Source organism: Ranitomeya imitator, chromosome 5 (assembly GCF_032444005.1).
Source record: "Ranitomeya imitator isolate aRanImi1 chromosome 5, aRanImi1.pri, whole genome shotgun sequence".
Lineage (NCBI taxonomy): Eukaryota > Metazoa > Chordata > Amphibia > Anura > Dendrobatidae > Ranitomeya > Ranitomeya imitator.
The window spans coordinates 404,527,313-404,544,209 of NC_091286.1; the positions used below are offsets into that span (position 1 = coordinate 404,527,313).

Genomic DNA, 16,897 nt, shown 5'->3' on the forward strand with positions numbered 1-16,897 from the left:
CTTGCTTCCCGTTTCCCTCCCCTCTTCCTTCCTTTCCCCTGCTGGAGATATTTGGTGTCTTATGTTCCTTTCTTTTTTGCTCAATAAAAAGTTAATTGGTTAAAAAAAAAAAAAAAAAAAAAGACATACGTTTACTTGGTGATGTGAAAATTGGTGACGTGTTCAATACTTACTTCACCCGCTGTATATTGATGTAAATAAGTATGTAAATAAAAATACATTAAATTGATTTCTAAGTGTGCAATAGTTTTACAACATTTTCCACTGTATACCTGCTATGCAGCACTTAAAAATGGAGCGCCGCGTTCTTTCCGCATCTTATGTCATTTGAACATTTTTGCAAGTCACAGTGTCTATTTACCTATGTTGCTGAAGGGGATAAGGAGTGTTATTTATAGCTCACAACTAGGGGTTGAGAAAATGTGAAGTCATAGAAAGGAAAACGAAACTTAGGAGCGTAATAACCACAGGATTGTGATCTGCTGAATTCAGAGTACAACATTCAGAGAGCAATGAGCAAGCAACCTTGAGTTGCTGGAGAGAAATCAGCAAAGGTAGGAAACGGCTGTCAAAGTCTTGTGAATGTTCTGTAGCAAACGGAGGAACAGGAAGGTAGGATGGGATTTACTGTACAAACATGCATTCAGATTCTCCATCCATGTAATATACAGATTATTAACATATTTTACATACAAATTATTTAGCTATCAATAGATATATCTAATTTTCACTAATAGACACGCATACAAGTTTCCTCCTGAATGCCTTCACGCCGTAGCCAATTTCTGTTATTTCATTTTCATTTTTCCTCCCCTTCTTCCAAGAGCCATAACATAGCTGTATCATTGCTTTTTTTTTGCGGGACAAATTGTATTTTTGAACTAACCAATTTATTTTATCATATGATGTACTGGAAAGCAGTGGAAAAAAATCCAAGTGTGTTGAAATTGCAAAAAAGAGCAATTCCACAATTTGTTTTTAAGGGTTTTATTTACCTTGTTCAATATATGGTAAAACTGACCTAGCATATGATTCTCTATGTCACTATGATTAAGCAGATACCAAACATGCCTAATTTTTTTTATTTAAGTGGTGAAAAACATGTGGAAATATATAAAAAAAAAAATTTTTTTGCTTGTGTTTACATTTTCTGAGACCCATAATGTTTTAATTCTTTGGGATATGTGGCTGTGTGAGGACTTGTCTTTTGACATTTTTACTGATACCATTTTGAGACGGATACAGTGTTTTGATCGCTTCTTATTGCATTTTATTGCAATGTTGCAAAGGGCAAAAACACGTAATTCTAGTGTTTTCATTTTTTTCACGTTACTCCGTTTACCAATCAGATAAATTAATATTTTGATAGCTCTAACCTTTATGAATGCAGCTATACCAGATACGTGTATTTTTTTAATTGCATCATTTTGATGGGGCAAAAGGGAGCGATTTGAACTTTCACATTTTTAAAAACATTTTTCTTCTATTGTACATGTTTGTGCTCTTGGGGGACTTGAATCTGCGATTATCCATTGCTTGCACTATACAGAGCAGTGAAAATAATGATCTCCTTTGAACCTCAACTACACTCTGGGATTCACATGAGAACTGTCATGACAAGCTCAGAGGTTTTCAGCAGACCACCAGCTGCCATGGTATCCCATCGACGCCCTACGATCATTTCATGCGTACTGATGGACGCATGGAATGACGTGCCCCCATACTGTCACACATTAAAAGCCGCTGTCAGAGATTGACAGCGGCATTTAACAAGATAACATTCACGGACAGAGCTCCGTGCCACCTGTGGCTCTCAAGGGCACATAATGGCTGCACAATTCAGGCATTATCTTAGGGAAGAATGTAAGCTTAGCTTACGAGCCTGCATCAAAGTCAGGGAGCTGGCATATGACGTAACTGTACTTCATATGTCGGGAATTGATTAAACAGGTTTATGAATCTTAAGGAACACATAATTCCTGGCCCATGGCTTCTTATTTTGTCGAAAGATGGGAGGTATGTGCTCCAGAAAGTTGTCAGATCCTTCCAACTACGGTGGCCGTAATTATGCTCTCTGTCACGGTGTGACCCGACTCAACAGATGGTCGGTCAGCTAATGGCACAATACACATACAACGGGGATGGTATAGGTGAGAGGACGGCCCTGAACCTGACCATGCACTCCCCTAACGCCCTATGCAGGTCCTTCCCCCCCGCCGCTGTCAAGATACCTCGTCCCTAACTGTCACCTAACTCTGCCCGGGCTAGTACACTGGCCGGCGACGGGCACTAGCCGCACTACTGCAGATATTAACACATGGGGGATAGTGACAAACACAAAATGGATGAGGAAATAAACACTTAGCTTTCTCTGCTGCAAAGCCCCACACAGCACAATAAAGGCACCAGGCAGAGGCTTAGCTAGGGTTTTGGTTCAGGGGGGCGAAGCTTCTGAGTAGGCCCCTAACCAGGTATCCTTGATTACAACTAGGTGACGCACCCTAATAGTGGAGGAGAACCTCAGCAGATGACAGCGATTGTTACTGAAAATAATCTCTATATATAAATCAATATTGATATCACCACCATATGGTCAGTGGTAAATACCAGTCCTGCAGAACATATAAGAGATTACAGCACAGTTACAGATAGTGACTTACCGCTGACGTTCTTTCTGATGGAGTCATCACTTATCACGTTTTTTCCATCTGGCCCAGACCGACATGACAACTTCTTCCAGCCAGGACTCAGCTGCAGAGAATAAAACAAAGACACGTTTCACGCCTCATATTTTCAGCCATCACCATCTATTCCCAACCTGCACAAACTCCTCATCCTGCTGATACCCCAATGCTGAGCCGCTGCTGCCGTATGTGTCCCTATTACTGCCCCTGCTGTGTGGTTCTCTGTGCTCTCTAAATTCTAAAGCAACCCTCTATAATATAATAATGCTGGGTACAAGTGCCCTAGAAAACACTGCCCACATTTTTCCCCCTAGAAAGTAATATTGCCCTATGTGCCCCTTTGATAGTCACAGTAACCGGAGTTCCCCTATAAGGCCGGGATCACACACAGCGAGATACGGCCGAGTCTCGCAGGTTAAAACCAAGCTCTGGCACCAGCACTCCAGAGCGGAGCGTGCAGCCGCATACCAATACATGGAGCCGCACGCTCCACTCCGGAGTGCCGGCTCCAGAGCTTGTTTTTAACCTGCGAGACTCGGCCGTATCTCTCTGTAGTGTGACTCCGGCCTTACAATAAGTGCCTACTTTACATTGAATAATGTCCCGAGTCTCCCCCTGAACAGCTCCCTTATACACAGTATGATGCTCTCTTATACATAACATGATGCCTCCTCACTGTAATGTACCCCCACACAGTATACTGACCCCATAGTAGCCCCAAAACTGTTTGATGGCTCCAATACTGTAAGATGACCCCCTCACTGTAATCTCCACACTGTATGATGGCCCCCTAGATAGCCTCCATATAGTATAATGGACCAGATAGTCCTCAATATAGTCTAGTGCACCCCCATAGGACTCCATATAGTATAATGCACTCCCCATAGGCCTACTCTATATTGTATAATGCACCCCCAAAGGCAGACTCTATAGCATAAGGCAGCCCCCCATAGGCAGACTCTATAGTATAAGGCAGCACCCCATAGGCAGACTCTATAGTATAAGGCAGCACCCCATAGGCAGATTCTGTAGTGTAAGGCAGCACCCCACAGGCAAACTCTGTAGTATAATGCAGTTCCCCCATAGGCAGACCCTGTAGTATAAGACAGCACCCCATAGGCAGACTCTGTAGTATAAGGCAGCACCCCATATCCAGGCTCTGTAGTATAAGGCTGCACCCCATAGGAAAACTCTTTAGTATAATGCAGCACCCCCATAGGCAGACTGTAGTATAAGGCAGCACCCCATAGGCAGACCCTCTAGTATAAGACAGCACTCCATAGGCAGACTCTGTATTATAGGGCAGCACCCCATAGGCAGACCTGTAGTATAAGGCAGCACCCCTTAGGCAGACCCCATAGTATAAGGAACCCCCCTTAGGCAGACTCTATAGTATAAGACAGCACCGCATAGGCAGACCCTGTAGTATAAGGCAGCACCCCATAGGCAGACCCTGTAGAATAAGGCAGCACCCCATAGGCAGACCCTCTAGTAAAAGGCAGCACCCCATAGGCAGACTCTGTAGTACAAAGCAGCACCCCATAGGCAGACCCTGTAGTATAAGACAGCACCCCATAGGCAGACTCTGTAGTATAAGGCAGCACCCCATATCCAGGCTCTGTAGTATAAGGCAGCACCCCATAGGCAGACTCTGTAGTATAAGGCAGCACCCCATAGGCAGACCCTGTAGTATAAGACAGCACCCCATAGGCAGACCCTGTAGTATAAGGCAGCACCCCATAGGCAGACCCCGTAGTATAAGGAACCCCCTTAGGCAGACTCTGTAGCATAAGACAGCACCGCATAGGCAGACCCTCTAGTATAAGGCAGCAGACTCTGTAGTATAAGGCAGCACCCCATAGGCAGACCCTGTAGTATAAGACAGCACCCCATAGGCAGACCCTGTAGTATAAGGCAGCACCCCATAGGCAGACCCCGTAGTATAAGGAACCCCCTTAGGCAGACTCTGTAGTATAAGACAGCACCGCATAGGCAGACCCTCTAGTATAAGGCAGCACCCTATAGGCAGATCCTGTAGTATAAGGCAGCAGACTGTAGTATAAGGCAACATCTCATAGGCAGACCCTATAGTATAAGACAGCACCCAATAGGCAGACCCTGTAGTATAAGGCAGCAGCTCATAGGCAGACCCTGTAGTATAAGGCAGCACCCCATAGGCAGACCCTGTAGAATAAGGCAGCACCCCATAGGCAGACCCTCTAGTAAAAGGCAGCACCCCATAGGCAGACTCTGTAGTACAAAGCAGCACCCCATAGGCAGACCCTGTAGTATAAGACAGCACCCCATAGGCAGACTCTGTAGTATAAGACAGCACCCCATAGGCAGACTCTGTAGTATAAGGCAGCACCCCCCACAGGCAGACTCTGTAGTATAAGGCAGCACCCCCCACGGGCAGACTCTGTGGTATAAGGCATCACCCCCCAGGCAGACTGTAGTATAAGACAGCACCCACATACACAGGCAGACACTGTAGTATAAGGCAGCACCCCCCACAGGCAGACTAGTAGCAGATATATGAGGCCTGTCACGGAAATACCACACTGCCAAATATGTGGCCTGTATTTTTTATTTTTTTAAATGCAAAATAGTGCTGTATATAAGTAGAATAACAGACACGAAAAACACTGGAATACCGGCCTAAAATGCCCAAACTTGGAGCACGCAGATATATGAGGCCTGTCACGGAAATACCACACTGTCAAATATGTGGCCTGTATTTTTATTTTTTAAAATGCAAAATTGTGCTGTATATAAGTAGAGTAACAGACAGGAAAAAAATTGGAATATTGGCCTAAAATGCCAAAACTTGGAGCACACAGATATATGAGGCCTGTCACGGAAATACCACACTGTCAAATATGTGGCCTGTATTTTTATTTTTTAAAATGCAAAATTGTGCTGTATATAAGTAGAGTAACAGACAGGAAAAAAATTGGAATATTGGCCTAAAATGCCAAAACTTGGAGCACACAGATATATGAGGCCTGTCACGGAAATACCACACTGTCAAATATGTGGCCTGTATTTTTTAAATGCAAAAAACTGCTGTATATAAGTAGAGTAACAGACAGGAAAAACTGTAATACTGGCCTAAAATGCCCAAACTTGGAGCACGCAGATATACAGTTAGGGCCAGAAATATTTGGACAGTGACACAATTTTTGCGAGTTGGGCTCTGCATGCCACCACATTGGATTTGAAATGAAACCTCTACAACAGAATTCAAGTGCAGATTGTAACGTTTAATTTGAAGGGTTGAACAAAAATATCTGATAGAAAATGTAGGAATTGTACACTTTTCTTTACAAACACTCCACATTTTAGGAGGTCAAAAGTAATTGGACAAATAAACATAACCCAAACAAAATATTTTTATTTTCAATATTTTGTTGCAAATCCTTTGGAGGCAATCACTGCCTTAAGTCTGGAACTCATGGACATCACCAAACGCTGGGTTTTCTCCTTCTTAATGCTTTGCCAGGCCTTTACAGCCGCAGCCTTCAGGTCTTGCTTGTTTGTGGGTCTTTCCGTCTTAAGTCTGGATTTGAGCAAGTGAAATGCATGCTCAATTGGGTTTAGATCTGGAGATTGACTTGGCCATTGCAGAATGTGCCACTTTTTGGCACTCATGAACTCCTGGGTAGCTTTGGCTGTATGCTTGGGGTCATTGTCCATCTGTACTATGAAGCGCCGTCCAATCAACTTTGCAGCATTTGGCTGAATCTGGGCTGAAAGTATATCCCGGTACACTTCAGAATTCATCCGGCTACTCTTGTCTGCTCTTATGTCATCAATAAACACAAGTGACCCAGTGCCATTGAAAGCCATGCATGCCCATGCCATCACGTTGCCTCCACCATGTTTTACAGAGGATGTGGTGTGCCTTGGATCATGTGCCGTTCCCTTTCTTCTCCAAACTTTTTTCTTCCCATCATTCTGGTACAGGTTGATGTTTGTCTCATCTGACCATAGAATACTTTTCCAGAACTGAGCTGGCTTCTTGAGGTGTTTTTCTGCAAATTTAACTCTGGCCTGTCTATTTTTGGTATTGATGAATGGTTTGCATCTAGATGTGAACCCTTTGTATTTACTGTCATGGAGTCTTCTCTTTACTGTTGACTTAGAGACAGATACACCTACTTCACTGAGAGTGTTCTGGACTTCAGTTGATGTTGTGAACGGGTTCTTCTTCACCAAATTAAGTATGCGGCGATCATCCACCACTGTTGTCATCCGTGGACGCCCAGGCCTTTTTGAGTTCCCAAGCTCACCAGTCAATTCCTTTTTTCTCAGAATGTACCCAACTGTTGATTTTGCTACTCCAAGCATGTCTGCTATCTCTCTGATGGATTTTTTCTTTTTTTTCAGCCTCAGGATGTTCTGCTTCACCTCAATTGAGAGTTCCTTTGACCGCATGTTGTCTGCTCACAGCAACAGCTTCCAAATGCAAAACCACACACCTGGAATCCACCCCTGACCTTTTAACTACTTCATTGATTACAGGTTAACGAGGGAGACGCCTTCAGAGTTAATTGCAGCCCTTAGAGTCCATTGTCCAATTACTTTTGGTCCCTTGAAAAAGAGGACGCTATGCATTACAGAGCTATGATTCCTAAACCCTTTCTCCGATTTGGATGTGGAAACTATCATATTGCAGCTGGGAGTGTGCACTTTCAGTCCATATTATATATATAATTGTATTTCTGAACATGTTTTTGTAAACAGCTAAAATAACAAAACTTGTGTCACTGTCCAAATATTTCTGGCCCTAACTGTATGAGGCCTGTCACGGAAATACCACACTGCCAAATATGTGGCCTGTATTTTTTATTTTTTTAAATGCAAAATTGTACTGTGTATAAGTAGAGTAACAGACAGGAAAAAAAACTGGAATATTGGCCCAAACTTGGAGCACGCATATATATGAGGCCTGTCACAGAAATACCACACTGCTAAATATGTGGCCGGTATTTTTTATTTTTTAAATTCAAAATTGTGCTGTATATAAGTAGACTAACTGACAGGAAAAAAAAACTGGAATATTGGCCTAAAATGCCCAAACTTGGAGCACGCAGATACATGAGGCCTGTCACGGAAATACCACACTGTCAAATATGTGGCCTGTATTATTTAAATGCATAAAAGTGCTGTATATAAGTAGAGTAACAGACAGGAAAAAAACTGGAATACCGGCTGTGATGCAGTGACCCCTGTAACAGGTAGGGGGCGCTGCATAGTCTCCCCAGTATGCGCACAGAGGTGTATTGAGGCCGTGAGAGTGCATGGGAATCACAGCCATGGATGTGATGATGTGACAAAATCCGGCATTGTGGTGAATGGCCGATATATGTGTCGCAGAGGAGGGGACTCTGCGCTGCCAGTCTGAAGTTTGGTTGGTGTGCTGGGACCTGTAGTCCCACAAGTAAATGTATAAGTTCTAATGGGAGATTGGCAGGGCTAGTCATGAGAGATGGGCGGGTCACACTAGCCACACACACCCACACTCCCACCCAGGGGAGTTGTTCAAGGTATATAATGTGACCAGGGTGTGGGTCACATGGACCCTGTGTTTTTCCTGTGTATGGTCGCTGTGAGTGACCTGTGTGGTTCCAGTGGAAGGTCCTGGAGAGCCATGATACTGGGCGAAGTGAGAGGCCCAGCATGTTTAGTGTCCGTGAAACAAAGCCATAAAAGAAGTGTTTAAGTCAAAGCTGCAAGTTAATATCACCAGTTGGTGCCTATTGTGTTTGATGAATGTATAATATGAACTGTGCATAACCCGGTTTATGACCCTTTAATAAACCGTATGGACTGTTTTGTGTTCAAAAATCGTGCCTGACTACGTCAATCCCGTGCCAAGCGAGTGTCCCCCAATACACTTAGTGAGAGCAATCTTACACGGCCTAAAATGCCCAAACTTGGAGCACGCAGATATAGGAGGCTTGTCACGGAAATACCACACTGCTAAATATGTGGCCTGTATTTTAAAATTTTTTTAAATGCAAAATAGTGCTGTATATAAGTAGAGTAAAAGACAGGAAAAAACTGGAATACAAGCCTAAAATGCCCAAACTTGGAGCACGCAGATATATGAGGCCTGTCACGGAAATACCACACTGTCAAATATGTGGCCTGTATTTTTTAAATGCAAAAAAAGTGCTGTATATAAGTAGAGTAACAGACAGGAAAAAAAATGGAATGCTGGCCTAAAATGCCCAAACTTGGAGCACGCAGATTTATGAGGCCTGTCACGGAAATAAAACACTGTCAAATATGTGGCCTGTATTTTTTAAATGCAAAAAGTGCTGCATATAAGTAGAGTAACAGACAGGAAAAAAAATGGAATACCGACCTAAAATGCCCAAACTTGGAGCACGCAGATATATGAGGCCTGTCACAGAAATACCACACCGCCAAATATGTGTCCTGCATTTTTTATTTTTTTAAATGCAAAATTGTGTTGTATATAAGTAGAGTAACAGACAGGAAAAAAACTGGAATATTGGCCTAAAATGCCCAAACTTGGAGCACACAGATATATGAGGCCTGTCACGGAAATACCACACTGTCAAATATGTGGCCTGTATTTTTTAAATGCAAAAAACTGCTGTATATAAGTAGAGTAACACAGGCCTGTATGTTTTAAATGCAAAAAGTGCTGTATATAAGTAGAGTAACAGACAGGAAAAAAGGAAAAAACTGGAATACTGACCTAAAATGCCCAAACTTGGAGCACGCAGATATGAGGCCTGTCACGGAAATACCACACTGCCAAATATGTGGCCTGTATTTTTTATTTTTTTAAATACAAAATTGTGCTGTATATAAGTAAAGTAACAGACAGGGAAAAAAATGGAATATTGGCCCAAACTTGGAGCACGCAGATACAGTGGGGCAAAAAAGTATTTAGTCAGTCAGCAATAGTGTAAGTTCCACCACTTAAAAAGATGAGAGGCGTTTGTAATTTACATCATAGGTAGACCTCAACTATGGGAGACAAACTGAGAAAAAAAAATCCAGAAAATCACATTGTCTGTTTTTTTAACATTTTATTTGCATATTATGGTGGAAAATAAGTATTTGGTCAGAAACAAACAATCAAGATTTCTGGCTCTCACAGACCTGTAACTTCTTCTTTAAGAGTCTCCTCTTTCCTCCACTCATTACCTGTAGTAATGGCACCTGTTTAAACTTGTTATCAGTATAAAAAGACACCTGTGCACACCCTCAAACAGTCTGACTCCAAACTCCACTATGGTGAAGACCAAAGAGCTGTCAAAGGACACCAGAAACAAAATTGTAGCCCTGCACCAGGCTGGGAAGACTGAATCTGCAATAGCCAACCAGCTTGGAGTGAAGAAATCAACAGTGGGAGCAATAATTAGAAAATGAAATACATACAAGACCACTGATAATCTCCCTCGATCTGGGGCTCCACGCAAAATCCCACCCCGTGGGGTCAGAATGATCACAAGAACGGTGAGCAAAAATCCCAGAACCACGCGGGGGGACCTAGTGAATGAACTGCAGAGAGCTGGGACCAATGTAACAAGGCCTACCATAAGTAACACACTACGCCACCATGGACTCAGATCCTGCAGTGCCAGACGTGTCCCACTGCTTAAGCCAGTACATGTCCGGGCCCGTCTGAAGTTTGCTAGAGAGCATTTGGATGATCCAGAGGAGTTTTGGGAGAATGTCCTATGGTCTGATGAAACCAAACTGGAACTGTTTGGTAGAAACACAACTTGTCGTGTTTGGAGGAAAAAGGAATACTGAGTTGCATCCATCAAACACCATACCTACTGTAAAGCATGGTGGTGGAAACATCATGCTTTGGGGCTGTTTCTCTGTAAAGGGGCCAGGACGACTGATCCGGGTACATGAAAGAATGAATGGGGCCATGTATCGTGAGATTTTGAGTGCAAACCTCCTTCCATCAGCAAGGGCATTGAAGATGAAACGTGGATGGGTCTTTCAACATGACAATGATCCAAAGCACACCGCCAGGGCAACGAAGGAGTGGCTTCATAAGAAGCATTTCAAGGTCCTGGAGTGGCCTAGCCAGTCTCCAGATCTCAACCCTATAGAAAACCTTTGGAGGGAGTTGAAAGTCCGTGTTGCCAAGCGAAAAGCCAAAAACATCACTGCTCTAGAGGAGATCTGCATGGAGGAATGGGCCAACATACCAACAACAGTGTGTGGCAACCTTGTGAAGACTTACAGAAAACGTTTGACCTCTGTCATTGCCAACAAAGGATATATTACAAAGTATTGAGATGAAATTTTGTTTCTGACCAAATACTTATTTTCCACCATAATATGCAAATAAAATGTTAAAAAAACAGACAATGTGATTTTCTGGATTTTTTTTCTCAGTTTGTCTCCCATAGTTGAGGTCTACCTATGATGTAAATTACAGACACCACTCATCTTTTTAAGTGGTGGAACTTGCACTATTGCTGACTGACTAAATACTTTTTGCCCCACTGTATATGAGGCCTGTCACGGAAATACCACACTGTCAAATATGTGGCCGGTATTTTTTAAATGCAAAAAGTGCTGCATATAAGTAGAGTAACAGACAGGAAAAAAATGGAATACCGACCTAAAATGCCCAAACTTGGAGCACGCAGATATATGAGGCCTGTCACAGAAATACCACACCGCCAAATATGTGTCCTGTATTTTTTATTTTTTTAAATGCAAAATTGTGTTGTATATAAGTAGAGTAACAGACAGGAAAAAAACTGGAATATTGGCCTAAAATGCCCAAACTTGGAGCACACAGATATATGAGGCCTGTCACGGAAATACCACACTGTCAAATATGTGGCCTGTATTTTTTAAATGCAAAAAACTGCTGTATATAAGTAGAGTAACACAGGCCTGTGTGTTTTAAATGCAAAAAGTGCTGTATATAAGTAGAGTAACAGACAGGAAAAAAAGGAAAAAAATGGAATACTGACCTAAAATGCCCAAACTTGGAGCACGCAGATATATGAGGCCTGTCACGGAAATACCACACTGCCAAATATGAGGCCTGTATTTTTTATTTTTTTAAATACAAAATTGTGCTGTATATAAGTAGAGTAACAGACAGGGAAAAAAATGGAATATTGGCCCAAACTTGGAGCACGCAGATATATGAGGCCTGTCACGGAAATACCACACTGTCAAATATGTGGCCTGTATTTTTTAAATGCAAAAAACTGCTGTATATAAGTAGAGTAACACAGGCCTGTGTGTTTTAAATGCAAAAAGTGCTGTATATAAGTAGAGTAACAGACAGGAAAAAAAGGAAAAAAATGGAATACTGACCTAAAATGCCCAAACTTGGAGCACGCAGATATATGAGGCCTGTCACGGAAATACCACACTGTCAAATATGTGGCCAGTATTTTTTAAATGCAACAAAACTGCTGTATATAAGTAGAGTAATAGACAGGAAAAAAAACGGAATACCGGCCTAAAATGCCCAAACTTGGAGCACGCAGATATAGGAGGCCTGTCATGGAAATACCACACTGTCAAATATGTGGCCTGTATTTTTTTAATGCAAAAAACTGCTGTATATAAGTAGAGTAACACAGACCTGTATTTTTTAAATGCAAAAAGTGCTGTATATAAGTAGAGTAGCAGACAGGAAAAAAACTGGAATACTGGCCTAAAATGCCCAAACTTGGAGCACGCAGATATATGAGGCCTGTCACGGAAATACCAGACTGCCAAATGTGGCCTGTATTTTTATTTTTTAAATGCAAAATTGTACTGTATATAAGTAGAGTAACAGACAAAAAAAAAACTGGAATATTGGCCCAAACTTGGAGGGCACACAGATATATGAGGCCTGTCACGGAAATAAAACACTGTCAAATATGTGGCCTGTATTTTTTAAATGCAAAAAGTGCTGTATATACAGTAAGTAGAGTAACAGACAAGAAAAAAATGGAATACCGGCCTAAAATGCCCAAACTTGGAGCACGCAGATACATGAGGCCTGTCACAGAAATACCACACTGACAAATATGTGGCCTGTATTTTGGGGGGCTTTGCAAAATAGTACTGTATATAGCTAAAGTACAGACAGCAAAAAAATGGAATTTAGGCCTAAAATGACCAAATTTTTAGAATATGGCTGTATGAGGCGTGTCACAGATATACCACACTGTAAAATATGTGGCCTTTATGTATTTTTGGGGGGTTCAGCAAAATGGTGTCAAGAAATTGTGTAAGACACTCAAAAAAAATTCTACTCTACCGTACCACAAAAAAAAATGAAAGATTTTTCTGCGCACTCATAAGTGATTTTTGTGACCCCTTCAAAATTGCTGGATTTTCACGCTGTGCTAGGAAAAGAATCTGGCTGTGTTGTGCAGTTTCAAAAAGAAAATGGAGAGAAAAAAGGGTTCTGGTTTGCTTTGCAATAAAATAATCTCTATTAACCTGGCAAAAAACAATTTCCTAGCCAATTATACCTGGGACTAGGTATATATGTTCAATATATGGTATAGGTAGCAGCAGCAGCAGACAGTAATGGAATGGACCCTCTTGATGTATCTATATACACACAAACAGTGCCTGCAGGCCCTGCATTGATATGTATAGAGCAATGTACACTCCCCTGCCTACCTAACACTGCAACCTATATACTCCGGAATTAGTCCTTACAAGGACTGTTGGTTTAGCTGGATTGAGTAGTTTAGGATGGTAGACCACACACTAAATAAGAAATCCCCAAATCTGATCCTATCTCAGTAGCAGCTCTCCCTACACTGTCTGATTCCGGAGCGAAATGCGCAGAGCAGGGCGGCGTCCGGTCTCTTATACCCCTGATGATGCTGTCCGGCCAGCCAATCACTGCAAGACCACAACAATGATGGCCGTGGCATTACAGTGCCTGGCAGACCATCCCCGCATGTTGATTGGGTCTCTAAAGACCGCCAAAAATGCAGGGTGGAGACCCGAGTTTCCACCGAGTAATCCCGTAAATGCTCAATGCTCGCCGAGTACACTGAGTACAGTGATACTGTACCGAGTAGTGGCGAGTAGGTTCGCTCATCACTAGTGATCACCTAATCAGAAGCACATTAAGTACAATGAGGTGTACTCTGGTTGGAATTCAACTGACACTGGAATGGAATGGCTGTCAGACATATAGAGAAGCTGATTTTTGTAAAACTGTGCAGTGGTCTCTTAATTTTTGCCAGAGCTGTATAAAAATATCCCTACAATTTATTGGGCAGTGTTAGTATTGTCAGCATTGCTTAGCTCATAAAGTATAGGTACAATCACAGTGCCGATCAGGATGCAAATTGACTGCTCAGCACTGGGCTTGTAGAGGGCTTTAGTTGGTCTGCGCCTTGGCTGGCACTTTGCTAAAAATGTATACACTGAGCACTTCTGACAGGAATAAATGGTGTCCACTGCAGGGAATACGTGGTTCCATTCCTTAAGGCCAGCTTACCTCATACAGATTTATATATCTCCTTTTCAGCAACCCAACACAATAGTGAACCCATCTTCAGTAAATTCAGAGGCTTTTATTGTGGTAGCTGCTTACAACTAGCACTTTTTGGCTGTATGAAGAAAAGCAGGGGATTTGGAGCTCTAAAATGTGAAATATGTTTAGTAATATACAAATCATGCATGCGTGTCAATCTTGTAGGGCAGTGTTCCCTAAGTTCGGTCCTCAAGAGCCACCAACAGGTCATGTTTTCAGTATTTCCTTAGTATTGCACAGGTGATAATTGCATCACCTGCACAGGCAATAATTCCATCACCTGTGCAATACTAAGGAAATACTGAAAATATGACCTGTTGGTGGCTCTTGAGGACCGGAGTTGGAGAACACTGTTGTAGGGTATCTGTCAATTTTGTATACATTTATGTTTTTTAGTAAATTATAAAATGACCATATCATAAATATTAATGATCCTATTTCATCCCCAGGTCTTTTCTTCATTCTTTATCAAACTCGATATTGGCTCATCTGTTTATTTTCAGCGACCCATGTCGGTGCTCACATCATTTTGAGTCTAGTCATCTAACCATCTCGCTGCTCTGATTAGGCATCGCTCAGTTTCTCCAATGTTTCCAATTTTGGATAAATCATATCTATTTGTGCATTTACCGACAGACCCACAAAACCCAAATGGAATATACTTACAATGCCCAGCAACAGGCCATCTATATTGCAGTTCAACAGGCACTTTGTACCGGAAAATGATGCAACTTATTCCACTGTCTGCCAATACTTCATCTTTAAATCAAGAAAAAGATTCTTCTTTGCAATCGGGCTGTCCTACACCACGCACAGTGCAGACATTCACTGTAAATACGAAAAACACAGATCACCAGGAAAATGGTCATTTAAATTTGACAATTGAAAGTAGCACAGCTCAACATATTCAAAGTGATAACTCTTCTATAATTTCCAATCTGCCTTGCAACAAAAATCTCAATGTCAAGAAGGCAGATCAACCTATCCAGGGAAGCAGTGCTTCAATAAACCCCAATACCAAGAAAAAAAAAGCTTCTAAAAACAAGACTGACACATCTGCTCAAGCCAATTCACTTTCACAACCTGCAAATAATTTATCTACAAACCTTCAGGGTAGTTCTCATCGAGACAAAAAGAAAAAAAAGAAGAAACATATCAGAAAAGCAGAAGATAAATCTGTGCCTTTAAAGGAAAATTCATGTCCAGTTTCTAAGACAAAATCTGTTTCATGCAAACTGAAGAAATCTGTGCTCAACAAGCCAAAGCTCTCCATAACCGCAAACAATCCTTCTGCAAGATTCAAAAACCCAGCTTTGACAACCCACACTACAAAAAAATCTGAAGAAATCATTATTGAGCAGAGTTGGGCATTCCTTCGACCCTTTCAACGTAGACCACATCCTTCCCATCGTAGGAAAAAATGTAAATTGAGTAGTGAGTGTAAAAATTACATAATGGCTTCCTCAGTACATGAGATTATTCACAGTCGCTATGCTAAGAACACAAATGAGCGAATGCCTGTATCACAGATAAGAGCAATGCTGAGTTCAGGTGACTGGAAACTGAGAAAAAGAAGTGAGTGGATCCAACAAATGGAGGAAGATGCCATTCATAAGTACAAGAAGATGAATTTAGAAAAACACAATCAGAGATTACAAGTGAAAGAGCATAATGTGCTTCACCACAACGAGAAAGTTTGGCTAGCATGTACCAACAGAACAGCAGTAAACCGGAAGGATAAAAAGAGCTGGCCTCTTCTGGTGAAGTGTTTGCACAAACATCCTGATAGTACACTACGACAGGCCTGCAAACATCGCTCCTTCTGCTTGAGGTGGGATGGGACATCTTACACCTTACGATTGGACCATGCCTACTACACTCAAATTCAGTGTCATATGGCTGTTACTGACACTTCATATGCAGAGCTTGTTGTCCACACACGAAAAGAGACCACTATTCTGCCTGTAAATTTTGACTTTGATTTTTGGAAGCAAACAGAGGCGACACTGGAAACATTCTTCACTAACAACATTTTACCTTACTTGAAAAAGAACAAGATTGAATCAAATCCAGTCAGTGCTCCATTAGACATTGAAAACAGAAATGATGTAATGGAAGAATGATCTAACTAGCTGTATAATTGTACTGTCAGTCATTTGTAAAGACACGATGATCCTATATAATATACATTTGCTACAATCCATGCTAAGGCTTTCATATTATAAGAAAAGCTAATTTCAGCTAATGGTTATAAAGGGATTTCTGCTAACTTTCTGAACATGTAGGTTTATGTTCTTAATAAAATAACAATGTTGAGCTTCTTAAAACTCTATTTCATGGTTTCTCTGTTAAAGGGAATCTGTCAGCAGGATCACCTCTCACAAGCCGTCTAAATGGGCACAAAGGTCATAGGAAGTTGAATAAAATGATACCTTGATATCTGCAATCTGATGTTTTATTCCAGAAAAATGCTTGTTTTTTCTTATATGTAAATGAACTGTGCAGGGCTATAGGCTGAACGCTAATCTGCCTGAGAATCTGCCTCCAGAGATTATTTTACATAAAAGGGGGAGTGACCAGTGTAATGGCTGCTCTTTGCTCTGCTCATCTCACTGCAGAGCTGTGTGTGATTATAACATCTGCAGGTTACGCTCAGTGCTTCAACTTCCATATCACAGTAGACAGGGTT

At 41.7% G+C, this 16,897-nt stretch overlaps 1 protein-coding gene across 1 annotated transcript; it reads left to right on the plus strand.

Moving 5' to 3' along the window:
* Positions 1-459: 459 nt before the first annotated feature.
* On the plus strand, positions 460-16,651 carry LOC138638009 (uncharacterized). The gene is made up of 2 exons (XM_069726968.1): positions 460-554; positions 14,658-16,651. Exon 2 carries the CDS (start codon positions 14,796-14,798, stop codon positions 16,329-16,331), a length of 1,536 nt encoding a protein of 511 aa, XP_069583069.1. The 5' UTR covers positions 460-554; positions 14,658-14,795; the 3' UTR covers positions 16,332-16,651.
* Positions 16,652-16,897: the final 246 nt, after the last annotated feature.

Excerpts from the sequence above, each read along its gene's own strand:
- LOC138638009 (XM_069726968.1), top strand. The coding sequence starts at position 14,796 with ATGTTTCCAATTTTGGATAAATCATATCTATTTGTGCATTTACCGACA.